The 15,063-nt window shown below is 48.0% G+C and overlaps 1 protein-coding gene across 2 annotated transcripts in view; it reads left to right on the top strand.

Moving 5' to 3' along the window:
* LOC144720581 (tyrosine-protein phosphatase non-receptor type 13-like) overlaps window positions 1-15,063 on the top strand; it is an 83,768-nt gene that overhangs the window by 17,332 nt on the left and 51,373 nt on the right. For both annotated transcript variants that reach the window (XM_078597409.1, XM_078597410.1), the window contains exons 5-13: window positions 1,206-1,391; window positions 2,404-2,545; window positions 3,871-4,536; window positions 7,592-7,684; window positions 9,778-9,877; window positions 11,069-11,285; window positions 12,055-12,135; window positions 13,236-13,410; window positions 14,777-14,930. In XM_078597409.1, the coding sequence (XP_078453535.1) occupies window positions 1,206-1,391; window positions 2,404-2,545; window positions 3,871-4,536; window positions 7,592-7,684; window positions 9,778-9,877; window positions 11,069-11,285; window positions 12,055-12,135; window positions 13,236-13,410; window positions 14,777-14,930 (1,814 nt within the window). The remainder of the gene's footprint in view (window positions 1-1,205; window positions 1,392-2,403; window positions 2,546-3,870; window positions 4,537-7,591; window positions 7,685-9,777; window positions 9,878-11,068; window positions 11,286-12,054; window positions 12,136-13,235; window positions 13,411-14,776; window positions 14,931-15,063) is intronic.

Raw genomic sequence — 15,063 nt, 5'->3', positions numbered from 1 at the left:
ACATTTTTGCCTGGAAATTACCATCTCGATTGAAACAATGGGCAGGTGTCACGAGCCCCTTCTCGGAGAGAGGCCTTGCCGTTAGCTGTGGCGTGTGAGCAAATCATTGCAGGGCTGCATTTTTACCTTTTAACTGTGCACTGTAATTTCTTAGAAGTGTAAAAAAAAAACTCGGCACGGGTGTGAGATTGTGCCGAAAATTATAGACTTGCACTCTGCATACAATGCTTATGATAGGACTCAAATATAAATATCGGCTGGGCTTTATTCAAATATAGTATTTAACTACATACGAAGAATACAATACAATACATAGAGGTATATATGTTTTGTGAAACGGCGGTGCTGCGGTTAGCGCACTGTTCTATCAGCCCAGCCATCCAAGTTTGATCTGTGGCCATGGCTAACATCTGTGATGAGTTACATCTGACCCAGTCCCAGGCACCCCTTGTACAGCCCACGCTGACGAGTGTGGTGACGATGATCATTTATCCCCCATGACTGACACAGCATTTATCCAGCAGTGGGTTGATGAAGGGCTGTAAAAAAACTGTTTGTAGCCTATTCCAATATGTTCATGGGGTGGTTCTTAACGTTTACTGCAGCCTTGCAACCCTTTCGTTCTCAATCGTAAAAAAAAAATGTACAATGTTAATAAATGCATAGAGTTTTGATGAAAAAAAGTAGTTGTATTTTGATTTAAAGCTTTCGTCACTGCAGGGATTCATATTCTTGGTTCTTTCGGTAAAGTCACGTAGAAGGGAAACAATAAAATAATAAAAATATAAAACAATAAAATTCTCACGACGTTTCGACTGCAACACAAGCAATCATCATCAGGTGTGAAAACCACAGCAACAATTTTATTGTTTTATATTTTTATTATTTTATTGTTTCCCTTCTACGTGACTTTACCGAAAGAACCAAGAATATAAAGTAGTTGTACTTTGTGCCCGTGCTTAATTTTTTTCTCGACGATCTACCTACTAAAACAATCTGGCCATGTCTCGCACCCCCAGGGGGTGCGTGCACCCCAGGTTAAGAACCACTGTGTTAATGCATGTTAATCGAAACATAAGACATACAAACTCATCTCGCAGGATGCTTATCCTGAAGTCTGGCATGACCACGTTTCTCTGTGAAGCCATATTGCCATCTGCTTTTGATGTCGGCAGGGCTGAGAGCTGCCCTTTTGTTCCCCGCAGCCCATAAATCTGAACGAGCGCATCAACGGGCTTCTGCTGAGCATGTGTGACGACTCGGTCCATCTCCGCGCGCCCGTGTCTGCCATCCTGAGCGCCTGCATTGAGCACAGCAAGCTGAGTGGTGCCAAGCCAGCGAGCACATCTGTCAGAAATCTGGCGAGGATGGTGCTGGGCAGCATCACACAGGTCTCTTTCTTCACTCTGTGCAGGGACCTCGGTGATAAATGGAGGTGGGGGGGAGGGGGAATAAAAGAAAAACACCTGGCAGTGTGAAATGCTCGTGGTGTTAATTTTTGAACTGTACTGTTCCATTACCCGTGAACAAATCGCCCGGAATGAGCCCCCCTAATTGTCGGATGTCAGAAGCTAAGCAGGTTTAGAGCCTGCATCGCGCTTGGATGGGAGACCACTATGCGGCACCACGTTGCCATTGGCGTCTGCCGGGCTGTAGTGCTTTGTGGGGAGCAGAGCAACATTCATTGTTGTACTGTACTTCTATGCACCCAGGTCCAAAACAGAGTGCCACGGTGGTGAGATGTTAACTACCTCGACTGGTATACAGGAGGCCGTGGGTTTGATCCCAACCTTAATGCCTCTATATTTAGATACATACGTGTAGGATATTTGGCTGCTGTAAATTTCCACATGATAAGCCACTTTGTTGAGCTATCATTTGTGGCCGGGTCGCTTGTGAAAAAGAGCTGCATTTGCTCGGTGGGTCTTACCTGGCAAAAGAAAAAAAATTGTTTAGTTTATAATGCCAAACCTGAATTGTGACAAATTGTCGACTATCTGGAGGGGTAAATGATTGCACGCCTTACAGTCATGTCAAGTGGTTGCTATACATTGCGTCGACTTGATGGTTGCTAAAAATAGAAACCTGCACCCTGGAGGGGTGAGGGTGATGGGCTTTTCGAAGCGCTGTAAAGTACATATTTACGAAATAAATAAGCCCAAAGACACATGATGGGGCATTACAACTGAGACAATAAATCCTCTTAAAATTGGTACCGATTATTGTCAAATTAGCATATTTTTTTCACAGTACAACATTTTCTTTCGGCAGGCTTTTGTATATTTCTGACGGTTATCGGGAAAACAGGGAAATGAATGCAACTCTATTCGTATTTTGGACACGTTACATACAAGTAAAGCGTTCAAAATGACCGTCAAATATTCCCCCGCTACCACTCTTCAGCTGGACAAGACTAATGGCAACACGGAGGGGGCAGAGGATGTGCACTCGCGAAGACAGCGCATCCGGGAGAAGCTCAGGAGAAGAACGCAACCGGTATCGCTAGGCCTGCCCGAGGGAGCCGTGAGCATAGACGCAGGCAACGGTGAGGCTATGGCAACCCCCCTTCGGTGTTTTTCTCTGCTCGTGCGGTAGACACGAGTCGAATTGCATTCACTGGAGAGGCCTGAATGTCCCATCACAACAAAAATGTTGATAATAGATTGCTTTGTGAATTGGGAAATTGGTTTCCCTTTTTGGTGCCTTCAATCTGCGTATTTAGTTTTCCTCCAAATTGAATGTTGTTATTTTTTTCTATGCTTCCCTTTGTGCTGTGTGGTTTATATAGAGTGTACAGTGTCTTTGTTTTATGAGGTTAATAATTCATCACACTGTTTTAAACAACCGGGCGATATGACTAATTTAAAATGGACTATTAAGCAAATGATGCCCTGGTTTTGTTTGGCAGCAGTTGCAACGCAAGTTTATAAGTAACAGTATAAAAACACATGTAGTTGTGTTTTCACTTATATGCAATGTGCTTATATGATAGACATTTTATACGTAGAAAGACGACGTACATATGTGAGTTAAACACATTCACATTTTATGCCCTCAAACAGAACTTTTGGTGAATTTTTCCCAAAGGCTTCCAGTGCATTCCAAAGTAGAGCATCAATGACAATGCAAGGCTCCTTTGTACCACCGTGTTTCATTGCATCGTTTAATTTTGCATTGCATGCAGATGGTGCACCTAGAATTCAGCACCGGAGGCAAGGGGGTTGTTGGATCACACATATGTCTTGAAATGCCCTTCCTTTTGGGCATCGTGGTCGCCATACGCAGTCTCGCCTGGAGATGGCAGCAGAGCAATTGGGTTGATCTCCATCTGTTTCCATCTCTACGGGGATTGCGTTACCCGCCTCACAGGCGTAGCTTTTCTCCGGGTACTCTGGTTTCCTCCCACCTGTATCATCGCTCCCCCAATTCAGGGCCTCGGAGCTTGGGCAGTTGTTGGTATTTGTTCTGGCTGCCTCCCCCACTTTGTCTGGGGTTCCCCAAAGCTCTGAATCTTAAGGAAATCTGGGAGTTACAAATCTTCAACTTAAAAAATCTCATGTACTGCATTTTCCAAAACATGTTGTCTTCATATGATGTGCAGTGGGATGTAACGATGCATAGCTTAATTTATTAAAATATATTCCTACACTCACAATATGGTGTTCATGTGAGAATCAATGATTCTATTTTTGTATACATTGTATGTAATTCTGTAGACACATAATCGTCCCATTGCCATTTAAAAAACAAATCTTGAATTGAATTCTGACGTGGAATCATGACAATTCATCGAATCATGAGGTTTGGCAACATTCTTTTCTGGCCCTATGAAGAATGTATAATGTGATTATTTAATGTCATATTTTGCAGGAAGGGACATGTCCCAGGCTGCCATGCTGAGACACAGAACAGACAGGCCTGCCATCAATCACATGAGCAACGGGCTCAGCAAGTCGGTGGGACATCTCGCGTACGCCGCCAACAGGGGCGAGGACGCCTGGCGCTCCGCGGGGCATCTGGACGATGCGAGGACGACGACGCCAACGGTGCCGTCCTCCTCGAGGGCCTACGAGCCTCCGTTCTCGGGGCGGCCACCAGAGTCGACCCGCGGCTACGAAGCGGCCGACCAGCATTCGCGCCACGGCACGCCGTTGCCCTGGTCCGAACACCGGTACCACACCATCGGGCACGAAACGCGCTCGCGCAGCCCCCGCGACACCGCCGTCGTCACCCCCGTGGGCTCGGAGGCGTCCGCGTCGACGGTGCGCGCGAGCCGCTACGACGAGCCGTACGCCGCGCCGCCCGCGCCGAGGCCCAGGAGCCACACGCTGGGTCGCGTCGCCGGCTACCCCGGCGCGGCCTACGCCGACGACGGAGGGGCGTGGCACTCGGCGAGGGACGGCGGGGGGCGGCCGCGCTCGGAAGTGATGGCGACGCCGGTGTACGGCTCGACGTCGGCGCTGTCCGACGCCTACGAGAGGATCCGCGAGAAGCAGAGGACCCTCCACGTCTTGCGCGAAGCCCTGGGAACTGAAGGTGTTTAAATGATATACGTATTTTCATTCTTTGGTTCTTTCGGTAAAGTCACGTATAAAGAGAAAATAATTAATTAAATGCTAGCGTACGACGTTTCGATTGCAACACAAGCAATCATCATCAGGTATAAATGAAATAGAAACACAAATCTAGTATACTTAGAAATGTAATGTAATACAACAGAGAGTCGTATAACATAACAGTCAACACCCTACCTGGTTGAATACGTTCTTCCGGAGAATGCTAAATTTGAGAGAGAGATAAAACAGAACCAGAGACATATAGACAGACATATAAGTAGAGACAAATATCACAGAGATACATAGAGAGAGAGATGTACATCGGCACACAGAGAAACCACGCTTCTGTATCGAGGCCTTAAATAGAGAGAGGGGGCGGGGGCAGAGAGAGAGGGAGGGGTTAGAGAAATTAGCAGCTCCAAATTAAGTACGTATTTTCAGTTATACAATTACATCCCGATTGGGCTAGTATCAAAGTACCCAGTGGTATAGCAGGGTTTGGCGTGGGGCCCTTGTCCAAGGAATGAAATGACGATCCCCTGTCCGCCTTCCTCCGCTCCGCGTGGGTCCCGGCGCAGTGGCACCGCTTGTATAATCGATAGCTATGCTATGGCAATTATCTGTTCAGATCGCTTGCAGAGCAGCAAAATATATTGCAGAGCTATTTCTGATATCCCTTCAAGTTGCCCTTTGGTCCACACAGTAGAGGCAACACTCTTTCACCCACCCTGCTTTGACAGTCACGTGTTAATTGCATGTAAGTCAAACCGATATATATATAATTTTTTCTCAGAGCTGGAATTCATAGTTAAGTGCAGAACCAGTTTTATGTTGTGTTGTGCTTTTTTTTGCATCCACTGGCTGAGTTTCGTTAACTCACTCCGCTTCAAAAGCACAGATTCGATCTCAGGATCTTCGCGATGGGATTCACTTCAGGGAAACTGACAGAAAATCGTGACGAATTAATTGCGAGGAGGGTGGGGGGGTGAATCGTTCATGTCTAAAGATACTATTTGCTATTCTTGGTTTGTTCGACAAAGTCACGCGACTTTACCGAAAGAACCAATAATATGAATCCCTGCAGTCACGAAAGCTTTAAATCAAAATTTATACTATTTGCTGTAAAAGGTAATTCTCTAACTCAATTAACTTCTTAAAAATATAATTCACTGTATACTATTCAAGTGGTTGTAAGGGTAACAATACCAATTAGTGTCTGTATTTACGCAGCTATTCATCCTTGTTTTATCCGAGCTATTCTACGATGACGATATACAATTGGCTAAAATATTAATCCTTTTTACACGTTGGTAATTCTGAACGTCGGAGGCACGCATTGTGTAACCACACACGGGCAGTCACCAGGATGTTGTGTGAAACGCATTCCTTGGAGGGCCTCAGCAACACAGAAAGAAATGCCTCCTTACCACAGTTGACTGATTAGAGGCTCCGTCTCGGAGCCCCAGGCTGCGTGTCTGGGCCTGCCGCCCCTATTGACAAACTCGGGTCGTCATTTTAAATCAATACCTCTTTACAAATAGCAGGGGCTAGAAAAAAGTACGTGAGATGCAAAGTAAATATTTTATAAGGCATCTTGCAGAAAAGGGCTTGTAAAAGCAGGTTGCTACCTTCAAGGGCAATAATATGTTCAGTATGCATCTCTTAAGCTGTGCTCAATAATAACTGTGAGATTTTTGAAGCCGCGCATCTTGGAAAAAGATGCTGCTGAATGCAACCCGTGTTCAGAGATGGCCTTTGTTGCCTCCGCCTTTAGATAAGAGCGCCTTCTGTGCTTGACATCCAGGCTTGCAACATCGAATTCATTTGCGCCTCGCAACTTAACGTCGGTGTTGGTGCCTCGTCTCCACGGCGGGGAAAAATGCGCCCGGCTCGTTTGAGAGGGAAGGGCGCTGCTTCCCAGTTAACAATCATTTATGTGGAAGCATGGCTCTTCACCTTTCATTTTCAACGCATCTATCATGCATAATTCATTTACAGCCCTGTGACAGTCGGCCGCTACATAGAGGGCTCCCGCACACCGTGTCGGTCGTGAAGGCCTTTTGATCATACTTCACCACTCTGCTTTCGTGCTGGTTGTTCAAGGGTGGGGGGAGGGGGGGTTTGGCAGGACGGCTTCATATGGTCAGAAATTGAACTCGGAGGCCCAGGCTTCATATGGCAGTGCGCTGACCGTTGTGCCACCGCTCCTCTCCATCATAATCGTTACCTCTCGCAAATCGGAACTAAAACTTGAAACTCGATGCTGAAGACAGGAGTGCGAAGAGGGCTGATGTTGATTTATAATCTTGGATTGCTTTCCCTGTGCCTCGTGTAAATAAGAACACTTGTAAATCATTTTTGGTATGGCAACAATGATTAACGCATCCGACACATTTGATTACTTGGTAATATAACGCACCGTTACATTCACCAAATATTTGTATAAATCCCGTATTGCTTTTAAGTGTAGTATGGAATGACATTGTTTACATATATATGTATTTTATAATGACCCTTTAATTTGGCAGGTGTAATGTGACTTTCAAGCCCGCCATTTCCGTGCTGTTAAGTACAACTCATGTTTTCAGTAGTAGCCCACCGAATTGGACTCTCTGTACACACTATTTGAGTGTTTATAGGCGCAGCTCACTTGTTATTCACCACTGCTTTGGCATTCTCTCATGCAGCCCTGCCTTCTTTGTGTACTTTTGTGTTCCAAACTGCATTGACCCCAATCCAAGGAATGCCTTTTGTGCAACGGTGAAATAACTCCGCTTGAGACGGCACGACACGGAGCCAGCACCTGTCAGAGGACAACTCCGTGATGAATCTTGACGCCCGATGAAGTCTAATTCCCCCGCGATGCCCCCCCAAACAGTTGAACGACGGAGACCTTGGCCGGGACGTGGCGCATTCATATTCAGGGTTAAGTTGCAGCGCAAGTGATTTTTCAAAAGCCAAGGCGGCCTTGGACAAAAGTGCCCCGTTGTACAAAGGCGTCACTGTCGTCTCCCCTGCGCTTTCTCCTCTCTAAGGTCGGGAGCGCCAGCTCGCCGCCAGCTACGCGGGCGACAGCTGCAGCACGTCCGGGGAGGAGGTGCCCGTCAGGGACTTGCCCAGGAGACAAGGTGAGCGCCGCTTACACGATTAGAGGCTCTCGCTCGTTTTTGTCCTGCGTCAGCACGACTTGAAAAACAAATTAACCGTAAAAACAAAGTTTTTCACTCTAAATCCTTTATATGCGTGGCATCGGGGTGGCTAGAGTCCTCTCGTCCTCTGGCTTGAGATGGCTGCCACCTATGGGTCAGATGATTGTCTGGCAGCATTAAACAATTGGTAATTAAATATTGAAATTTTTTTCCATAAACAGTGTAAAATTTTTGAATTTTTCCCCCACGAAAATGCATTGTCACGCACAACGAGTCTGTGTGCAAAATGTCAGCTCGATTGGATCACAGGAAGTGGGTTAAAAAACGACCGAAAGATTTGCACGGTCCTAAGCAAGCAAGCAAGTGAACTTAATATAAAGGATTTAAAAATACAAAAGGTTCAATCAACGGGGGCAGTCCTGCAATTTGCCAGTTCATGCCACTGCTGGGACTTCCGCTCACGAGAGCTTTAGAGGGAGAGGGAGTTCCCTTCCTAGAGGATATTTGGCCTACTCCTCCTGAAGAGGTGGGAGTACCGACACTTTACCCCACCTCGCACGCAACCTGCCGATCAAATGACTGCGGTGTGTCCATCCATACTGCTTGGTGGACAGAGGTGGGTAGAGTCAAGATATATGTGCCGATTGTTTCAACTGCCATGGTGTGCTACGTTTCGCACGGCATCATCCTGGCTCGGCATTATGTATGCGTGGCCTCTATTTGCACTGCACGTAATAGCATCGTAAACAGACCCATTCATTTGACACTGATGCTGAGAATTCTCTGGGGTGGGACTTGCGGCGAGTGGTTATCACACTACGTTGGTTATCTCACATCGGTCACCACGCTACGCTGTGAACCTGGTTATGTGAGTTTGATTCTCGGCCGCGACTATCAGAGCCAGTTCTGGGCACCAACTTCGCAAACCAGCGCTGGACAACGTGGGGAAGTATGGTCAAACAAGTGTAAGGGATCTGCGAGCCACCCTCACGCACACGCACCACGCAGACACGACATCTCCGCTCTCACTATAACACGCACCAATCACACGCGCGGGAATGCCTGAACGGGAGTCAGGGGTTAAAGGGCAGTGACGTCGCCCGGACCAGGCGTGCCCGACGTGGAAGTGTATTGGGAGCGAGGGTGTCGATGGAGGGGTTAAAAGGGGCTGTGGGATGCGTGTTTGGGGTTGGTTTTGGAACGAGTGTTGCTGTGCGTTTGAGAAATAAAGAAGTGCTTGAACCATTCTCCAACTCCTCTTCACAAGCACTGTGACTGACGAGGTGTGGGGAGGCCTTTTTCCAGCAATGGATGAACAAACGACAGCAATTTTTTATTATTATTACATACTGCATTTCAATAGTTCACATACACCCTGCTGCCACTATAGATTCTACATGTATTACAATGACAACATCGATTTTCAAGTCATCGCAGTGCTGAATAATAACAAACGGCTGAAAATTTTTATCGTACATATCGAAATCTTGACTTGGCACTTGGCTGGAGTTGAAACAGTGCCTTACCCTTTGACCTGTGCGTCGTTCAAGCCAGATGTTTATTTTGGAATATTTGTTGTGGCAAGATCACTGGGTTTTTTTCTCCCCTTGTGTTTGGAGCGTGATGGAGGTTGTAGCTATTCATTGGCAGGATGCGGAAGAAGTCTATTCAGCGGTTTGTAGTAATTGGATACACCAACTCCGTTGGTGTTCATTATGCATGAAGCGATTGTCGAGCCCCCGTGTGTGAGCATTTCCTTATACTCAGCGTAATTAACTTCATTTTCATTCCAAACTGAAAAACCTTGTACACTATATTCTAAAATCTGGCGTTGTTTTAACCCGTCCGTGACATTGTCTAAGGTGCTAAATGTAATTACAATTTTTTTTTCTTTACTACAATGCATATTTTATGTTTTTTTATTTGTTTTCTAAATGTACTGCATTTGCTTTTTCCCTCACCAAAACGTCTTTGTACATTACCGAACCTGTTTACGCGCCAAGAACACCAATTGCGATGCAAACAACCGAAGACTTTAACTCTTTGAACCTCTGTGTCTCTGGTTTCTGCAGGGGCCAGGAGTGACGTAGCCTCCTCGAATCGTGCGATGTCACCGGTAACGTTTGAGGACGACATTTTCTCCGGCAGCCGCCCATTCACGCACAATGACAGGTACCGCCACGCAGTACGATAAAAGCAGTGGGCGCTGATCGCAGGTGCGATCCCCTCGTCAATCCACTGCTGGCCGAGTGCCTCGCCGTGACTTGCCGCTCGAAGGGGGTCATTTAACCTTCCCCCACGCTGCTCTGGGCGCGTTGGTGAAGGAGGGAGGGGTATGTAGAGATGTGTGAACGTTGAGGTGCAACGGTGCAACAATGGATTTTGCTGCACGCGCCTTCTGCTGCCCACAACGTAGCCTCGCGGCAGCCCACAGCATCTGTTTCATGCGTGCTGGTGGTCACCCATCCAAGCACGGTCCAGGCTCCGGCCTGCTTGGCTTCTGAGGTCCAATGAGATCGGGCACATTCTTCGTGATTTGGTCAAAGACAAATTGATTTGTTCAATCGTTTGGAAGTTCCAGTCTTTCCAGGGTAATGGAAGATCACGGAACACAGAACAAACTTGTGATAAACCTCACTCGAAGCTCACTTGCACTGCTAGTGGCTGGCACTGGGTGAGTTTCAAGAGCTCGTATTTTCACAGCAGTCCGAGCCTGACCCTACCGATCCCACGTGCGGCTACAAGAGCAGCGCTGCAGAATCCTTCGTTACACTGTACTTCTGTGCTCCCCTCACCTACGTTGCCTGCATTCGGCGAGACACGCACCCATCAAAACGATGAACTGTGACCAAAACAACCCCCCAGGAAATACACGGTGTGAGGAGGGCCCTCGTCCCGCATGAAATGATTAAAGGGGGGTGGTACAATGCGATGATCTATTTAGGCAAACCTAAAGTCGCGGTGGCGAAATGTTAACTACCTCGCCTAGTATACAGGAGCTCGTGGGTTCGATCCAGACCCTGACGTCTGTATATTTGGAGTTTGCATGTTCTCCCCGTGGTCGCCTGGATTTTTCTCTGGGTCCTCTGGTTTTTCCCTCCACGTTTAGAAACACGCATTTAGAGTATTTGGCTGCTATAAATGTCCACGTGATAAGCCACTTCGTTGAGCTATCATTTGCGGCCAGGTCGCTTTGGAAAAAGAGCAATATAGCTCAGCGGGCCTTTTACTGGTAGGTAAAAAAAAACGTTAGTATGTATTTCTGCCGGCAATAAAGGCGGCGAAAGGCAGAGCTTACGGCTCACTCACGCGCTCGAGACGATTTGACCGCGCCGTGTTTTCTTCCCACCCTGCCCCACCAAGGCGGTACGATTTTGCGCAGTCGGACAAGGTGCCGAGCCGAGAGGTGATGCTGCGGCGGCAGGGAGAGGAGCTGCGTGAGCTGCAGGCTCGCATGAGGCAGAGGCAGGGCTATCCGGCGCCGCTGTCCCCGCTGCGGGAGTCGTACGCGGCGGCGACGCCGCTGTCGCCCATCCACGAGCTCTACAACTCCCCGCAGCGGCAGGACGGCAGCACCGAGGTTGGGACGCGCGCCGGAGTAGCGCGGTTTCTGACTTGGAAGGTTGAAAAGTTACGCGGGTTGCGGGTTTGTAACGCGCGCCCGCGCAGGTTTCGTCGGTTTTCGCAGGCGCGCGAAACCGGTGCCAGTGACTTCCCAAGCTCTCTGGCCATAGATTTGGATGTTTGGCCAACTCCATTCGTGAGCGATTATACACGTGATCTGCTCGCGCTTCTGATTGATACGAGTGTGTTTCTCATCTGTTACCAATCCAAGCTTGTGTGAGCTTTGTTAAAGATAATCTGGTGAATAGTAGATCGTGGGACAGTACACACAAACATAATCTGATTTTGCTTGGTCACTTCACAGGTATAGAAACACCGGGCAATTTTTCCATTACTAAAGTAAAATATGCAGTCCGTAATGGCTTGGCTCATGCCAATGTTGGCGGAAAGGGGGTCTGCGCTGGAGCTAGCTCCAGAGAGCCCCTCTAGAAAGAATTTGGCCAGCTCTGTTACACCGGTGGGAGTACCCACATTTTTTACCCCACCGCATGCGACCTGCCGATGGACTAACTGTGATCAACTAATTTGTACTCGTGGGTGGAAGAAGCGGGGTTGGGGATTTAATAAACGTGGACCAGGAGAAGGAATCGGCAGTCTCTGTCTTGAAGGTCCAGTGTGCAAAGCACTACACCGGAGCAGCACATCCTGGTGTGTTACGTATTAACTGTTCTTGTCTCCTTGTGCGTGTGTGTGTGTGAATATCTCTGCCCGTCCACACAATAAAGGTCACGTTTGGTCCAGAGTTTGTGAGGTTGGCCAGCGAACCACCGATAGCCCTCGAGGTTCCAGTCTCCATATTGGTGCAGGTAAGTTGCCGGGAGAGAGTTGCTGACAATGCTCTACACATGCTTACGGCCCGTTCACCGCCTACCCCCCCCCCACTCTCGCCCCTCCTCACGTCCTCGACGAAAATAACAAATATCATCTGCGGCATTGTAATTTAAAAGTATTGATTACATGACATGTTGCGCTCTCTCTTGTTTTGTTGAAAACGCAACACATGCCTCAATTACACTACTCAAGGGAGAGGAAAAAAATATGACATTATGCCATAGGCAATGCTGCAGGCAGCACCCGTTGTTTAAAACATCACCTGCTATATACTTTTTTCTCCTCTTCAGTGCAGTGTTATTGACGAATGTGTCGAATTATTAATATTATTCGCGCTTGTATGTATGCTGAACTTCTTTCGCACCGTACGTAGCCAACCGTGCTAATCGGAGGTGTGGAGAAAGGACAACAACCTCAACATAAAACCACTTCTAAAGGAATGAGTTTTCAATTTAGCGTTGTGTATTGTAGTGTATAGCGTAGTGTAGTGTATAGTGCAGTATGTATGTTGAACTTTCGCACCGTACGTAGCCAACTGTACTAATTGGAGGTGCGGGGGGAAGGACAACAAACGGAACACAAAAAGAAGTTCTAATTTTCAAAAATAAATGTGTCGGCAGTGATGCTTGCGCATGGAATTAAATTTGCGCGAGAGAGAGAGACGCTCGTGGCTTTCGCAGACTTCGCGTCGTCGACGTCGACCCACCCCCAGAGGTCGCAAACGGGTTTTGATTCCTTACCCGTACCCGGCCGCACCAGGGTCGCAAATGGGTACCCGTACCCGTACCCGGCTGGGTACGGGTAGCCGTTCCCTACCCGTACCCGTATTCTACCCGAAATGAGTGACAAACGGTGACTCACCAGTGACTCACGGCCTACCCGTACCCGTACCCGGCCGCACCAGGGTCGCAAACGGCTCGCCGTACCCGTACCCGCCTGGGTACGGGTAGCCGGGTAGCCGGGTATCGGTAGGGTACGGGTATCGGGTACCCGGTTGCGACCTCTGCCCACCCCCCAGCATGAGCCGCTCGCTGACCCTCGGAATTCCCTTTGCGCCCCGTCCTGCCCCGAGCAGTCCAAGAAGGGCAAGGCGGAGGACACGCGACGGCAGCTCATGGTGATCCTGCTCAACGGGCAGAGGCTGGAGCTCACCACGGACCCCAAGGCCAAGGGGAAGGAGGTGTTTGACTTGGTGGTGGCCCACACTGCGATGGTGGAGCCGTCTCTCTTTGGCCTCGCCTACAGGAAAGGTAATGGGCGTGAAAGGCACTGTGTATCCATTTATGCTTTAATTACTTTTTCTCTCTTTTTCTACGTATTTATGCAGTTAGCAAAGTGCTCGTCTGCTCGCACGACACCAAAATCTTTTCCGTTTAAAACGAAGACCAAGATCCCCCGTATAGCTTTAACAGACCGTTGGGGAAAGTGCTGTTAGTGAGCGCCTATGAAGCTCGGCATGGTATACGAGGGGTGGGTGGCCAACACCACGCCGGACCGCCTTTGTTTCCCCAGTGGTGATGTTAACACGCCGCACCAGGTACTCATTTGAGGCTGAGTCAACCTAGGGGAGGAGGACCAGGACCAGTTCAGATAATCGCCGCTGGGGTTGGCCGTGAGCGGGAATTGAACTCGGGTCGCCAGGTTTGTAACGCAGCTTGCTAACCGCTACACGACTGCTCCCCACCGTGTAAAATACACACGCACACACTTTCCTTTTTTGCGTTCGAGCTGGGCTGACAGTATTGATGAATGTGGTTTTGTTTTTAAATTCTAAAACACTATTCACTCATATTCTTGGTTCTTTCGGTAAAGTCATGTAGAAGGGAAGTAATAAATTAATAAAAATAAAACAATAAAATTCTCACGACGTTTTCTTGCTGTGGTTTTCACACCGGATGATGATTGCTTGTGTTGCAATGGAAACGTCGTGAGAATTTTATTGTTTTATTTTTATTATTTCCCTTCTACGTGACTTTACCAAAAGAACCAAGAATATTAAATCAAAACTATTCACGCAGTTCGCTTTTGTTCTTTTTGACGCACAAATTGAGGTTAATGTCATTAAGCTCGTTTATTATTGGCAAAATATTGGCGAATATTCAAGAAACTCAAAATAATAAAATAATAGAAATAAAACATAATAAGATAAAATTCTCACGACGTTTCGGCCACAAAGCAAGCAGCCGTCCTCAGGTGAAGAACAGGGCTGTCGGAAAGACAGCGTCCTAATGACAGCCCTGTTCTTCACCTGAGGACGGCTGCTTGCGTTGTGGCCGAAACGTCGTGAGAATTTTATTGTTTTATTTTTATTATTTTATTATTTCCTTTCTACTTGACTTTACCCAAAGAACCAAGAATATGAATCCATGCAGTCACGAAAGCTTGAAATCGAAATTGAACTGTTGTACATTATTGTTTTATAAAAGAAATGACGAGCCACAAGCCGCTACGAGGATGACCGGAGTTGGCACGATGGCTTTACGCTCCTTGACGAGGTCGGCAAGGTGCCGTGGTTCATTTGCGGTGTCGGCGTTTGACAATTGCCAGGTGATTGCGCAACACACCGAAGTGTCTTTTTACGTCGGTGCCGATACAATCTGTGCCTCTCTGTCTCAGACGCGGAGTTCTTCTTCCTGGGCTCGGACGTGAAGCTGCACAAGGTCGCTCCGGAGAGCTGGCGCGAGGGCAACAAGCGACGGCACAAGGCGGTCGACCCCTTCAACCTCTACCTCCGAATCCGCTTCTTCCCCGACAACCTCGCGCAGCTCGAGTGAGAGAGTGCGGGCACGGCCCTCCATAGCAGCAGCCCCCAACCGCCCCCCCCTCCTCCGATTTGTGATTGTTTCTTTCCTCCCGCCGCTGGACAAAGGCCTCCTCCACGCCATCATCGCCCATCGCTACCA

This window comes from Lampetra planeri, chromosome 9 (assembly GCF_965212315.1).
Source record: "Lampetra planeri chromosome 9, kcLamPlan1.2.h2, whole genome shotgun sequence".
Classification (NCBI taxonomy): Eukaryota; Metazoa; Chordata; class Hyperoartia; order Petromyzontiformes; family Petromyzontidae; genus Lampetra; species Lampetra planeri.
Note: the sequence above shows the minus strand (reverse complement) of the source record. Positions and strands in the feature narration are given on the sequence as shown.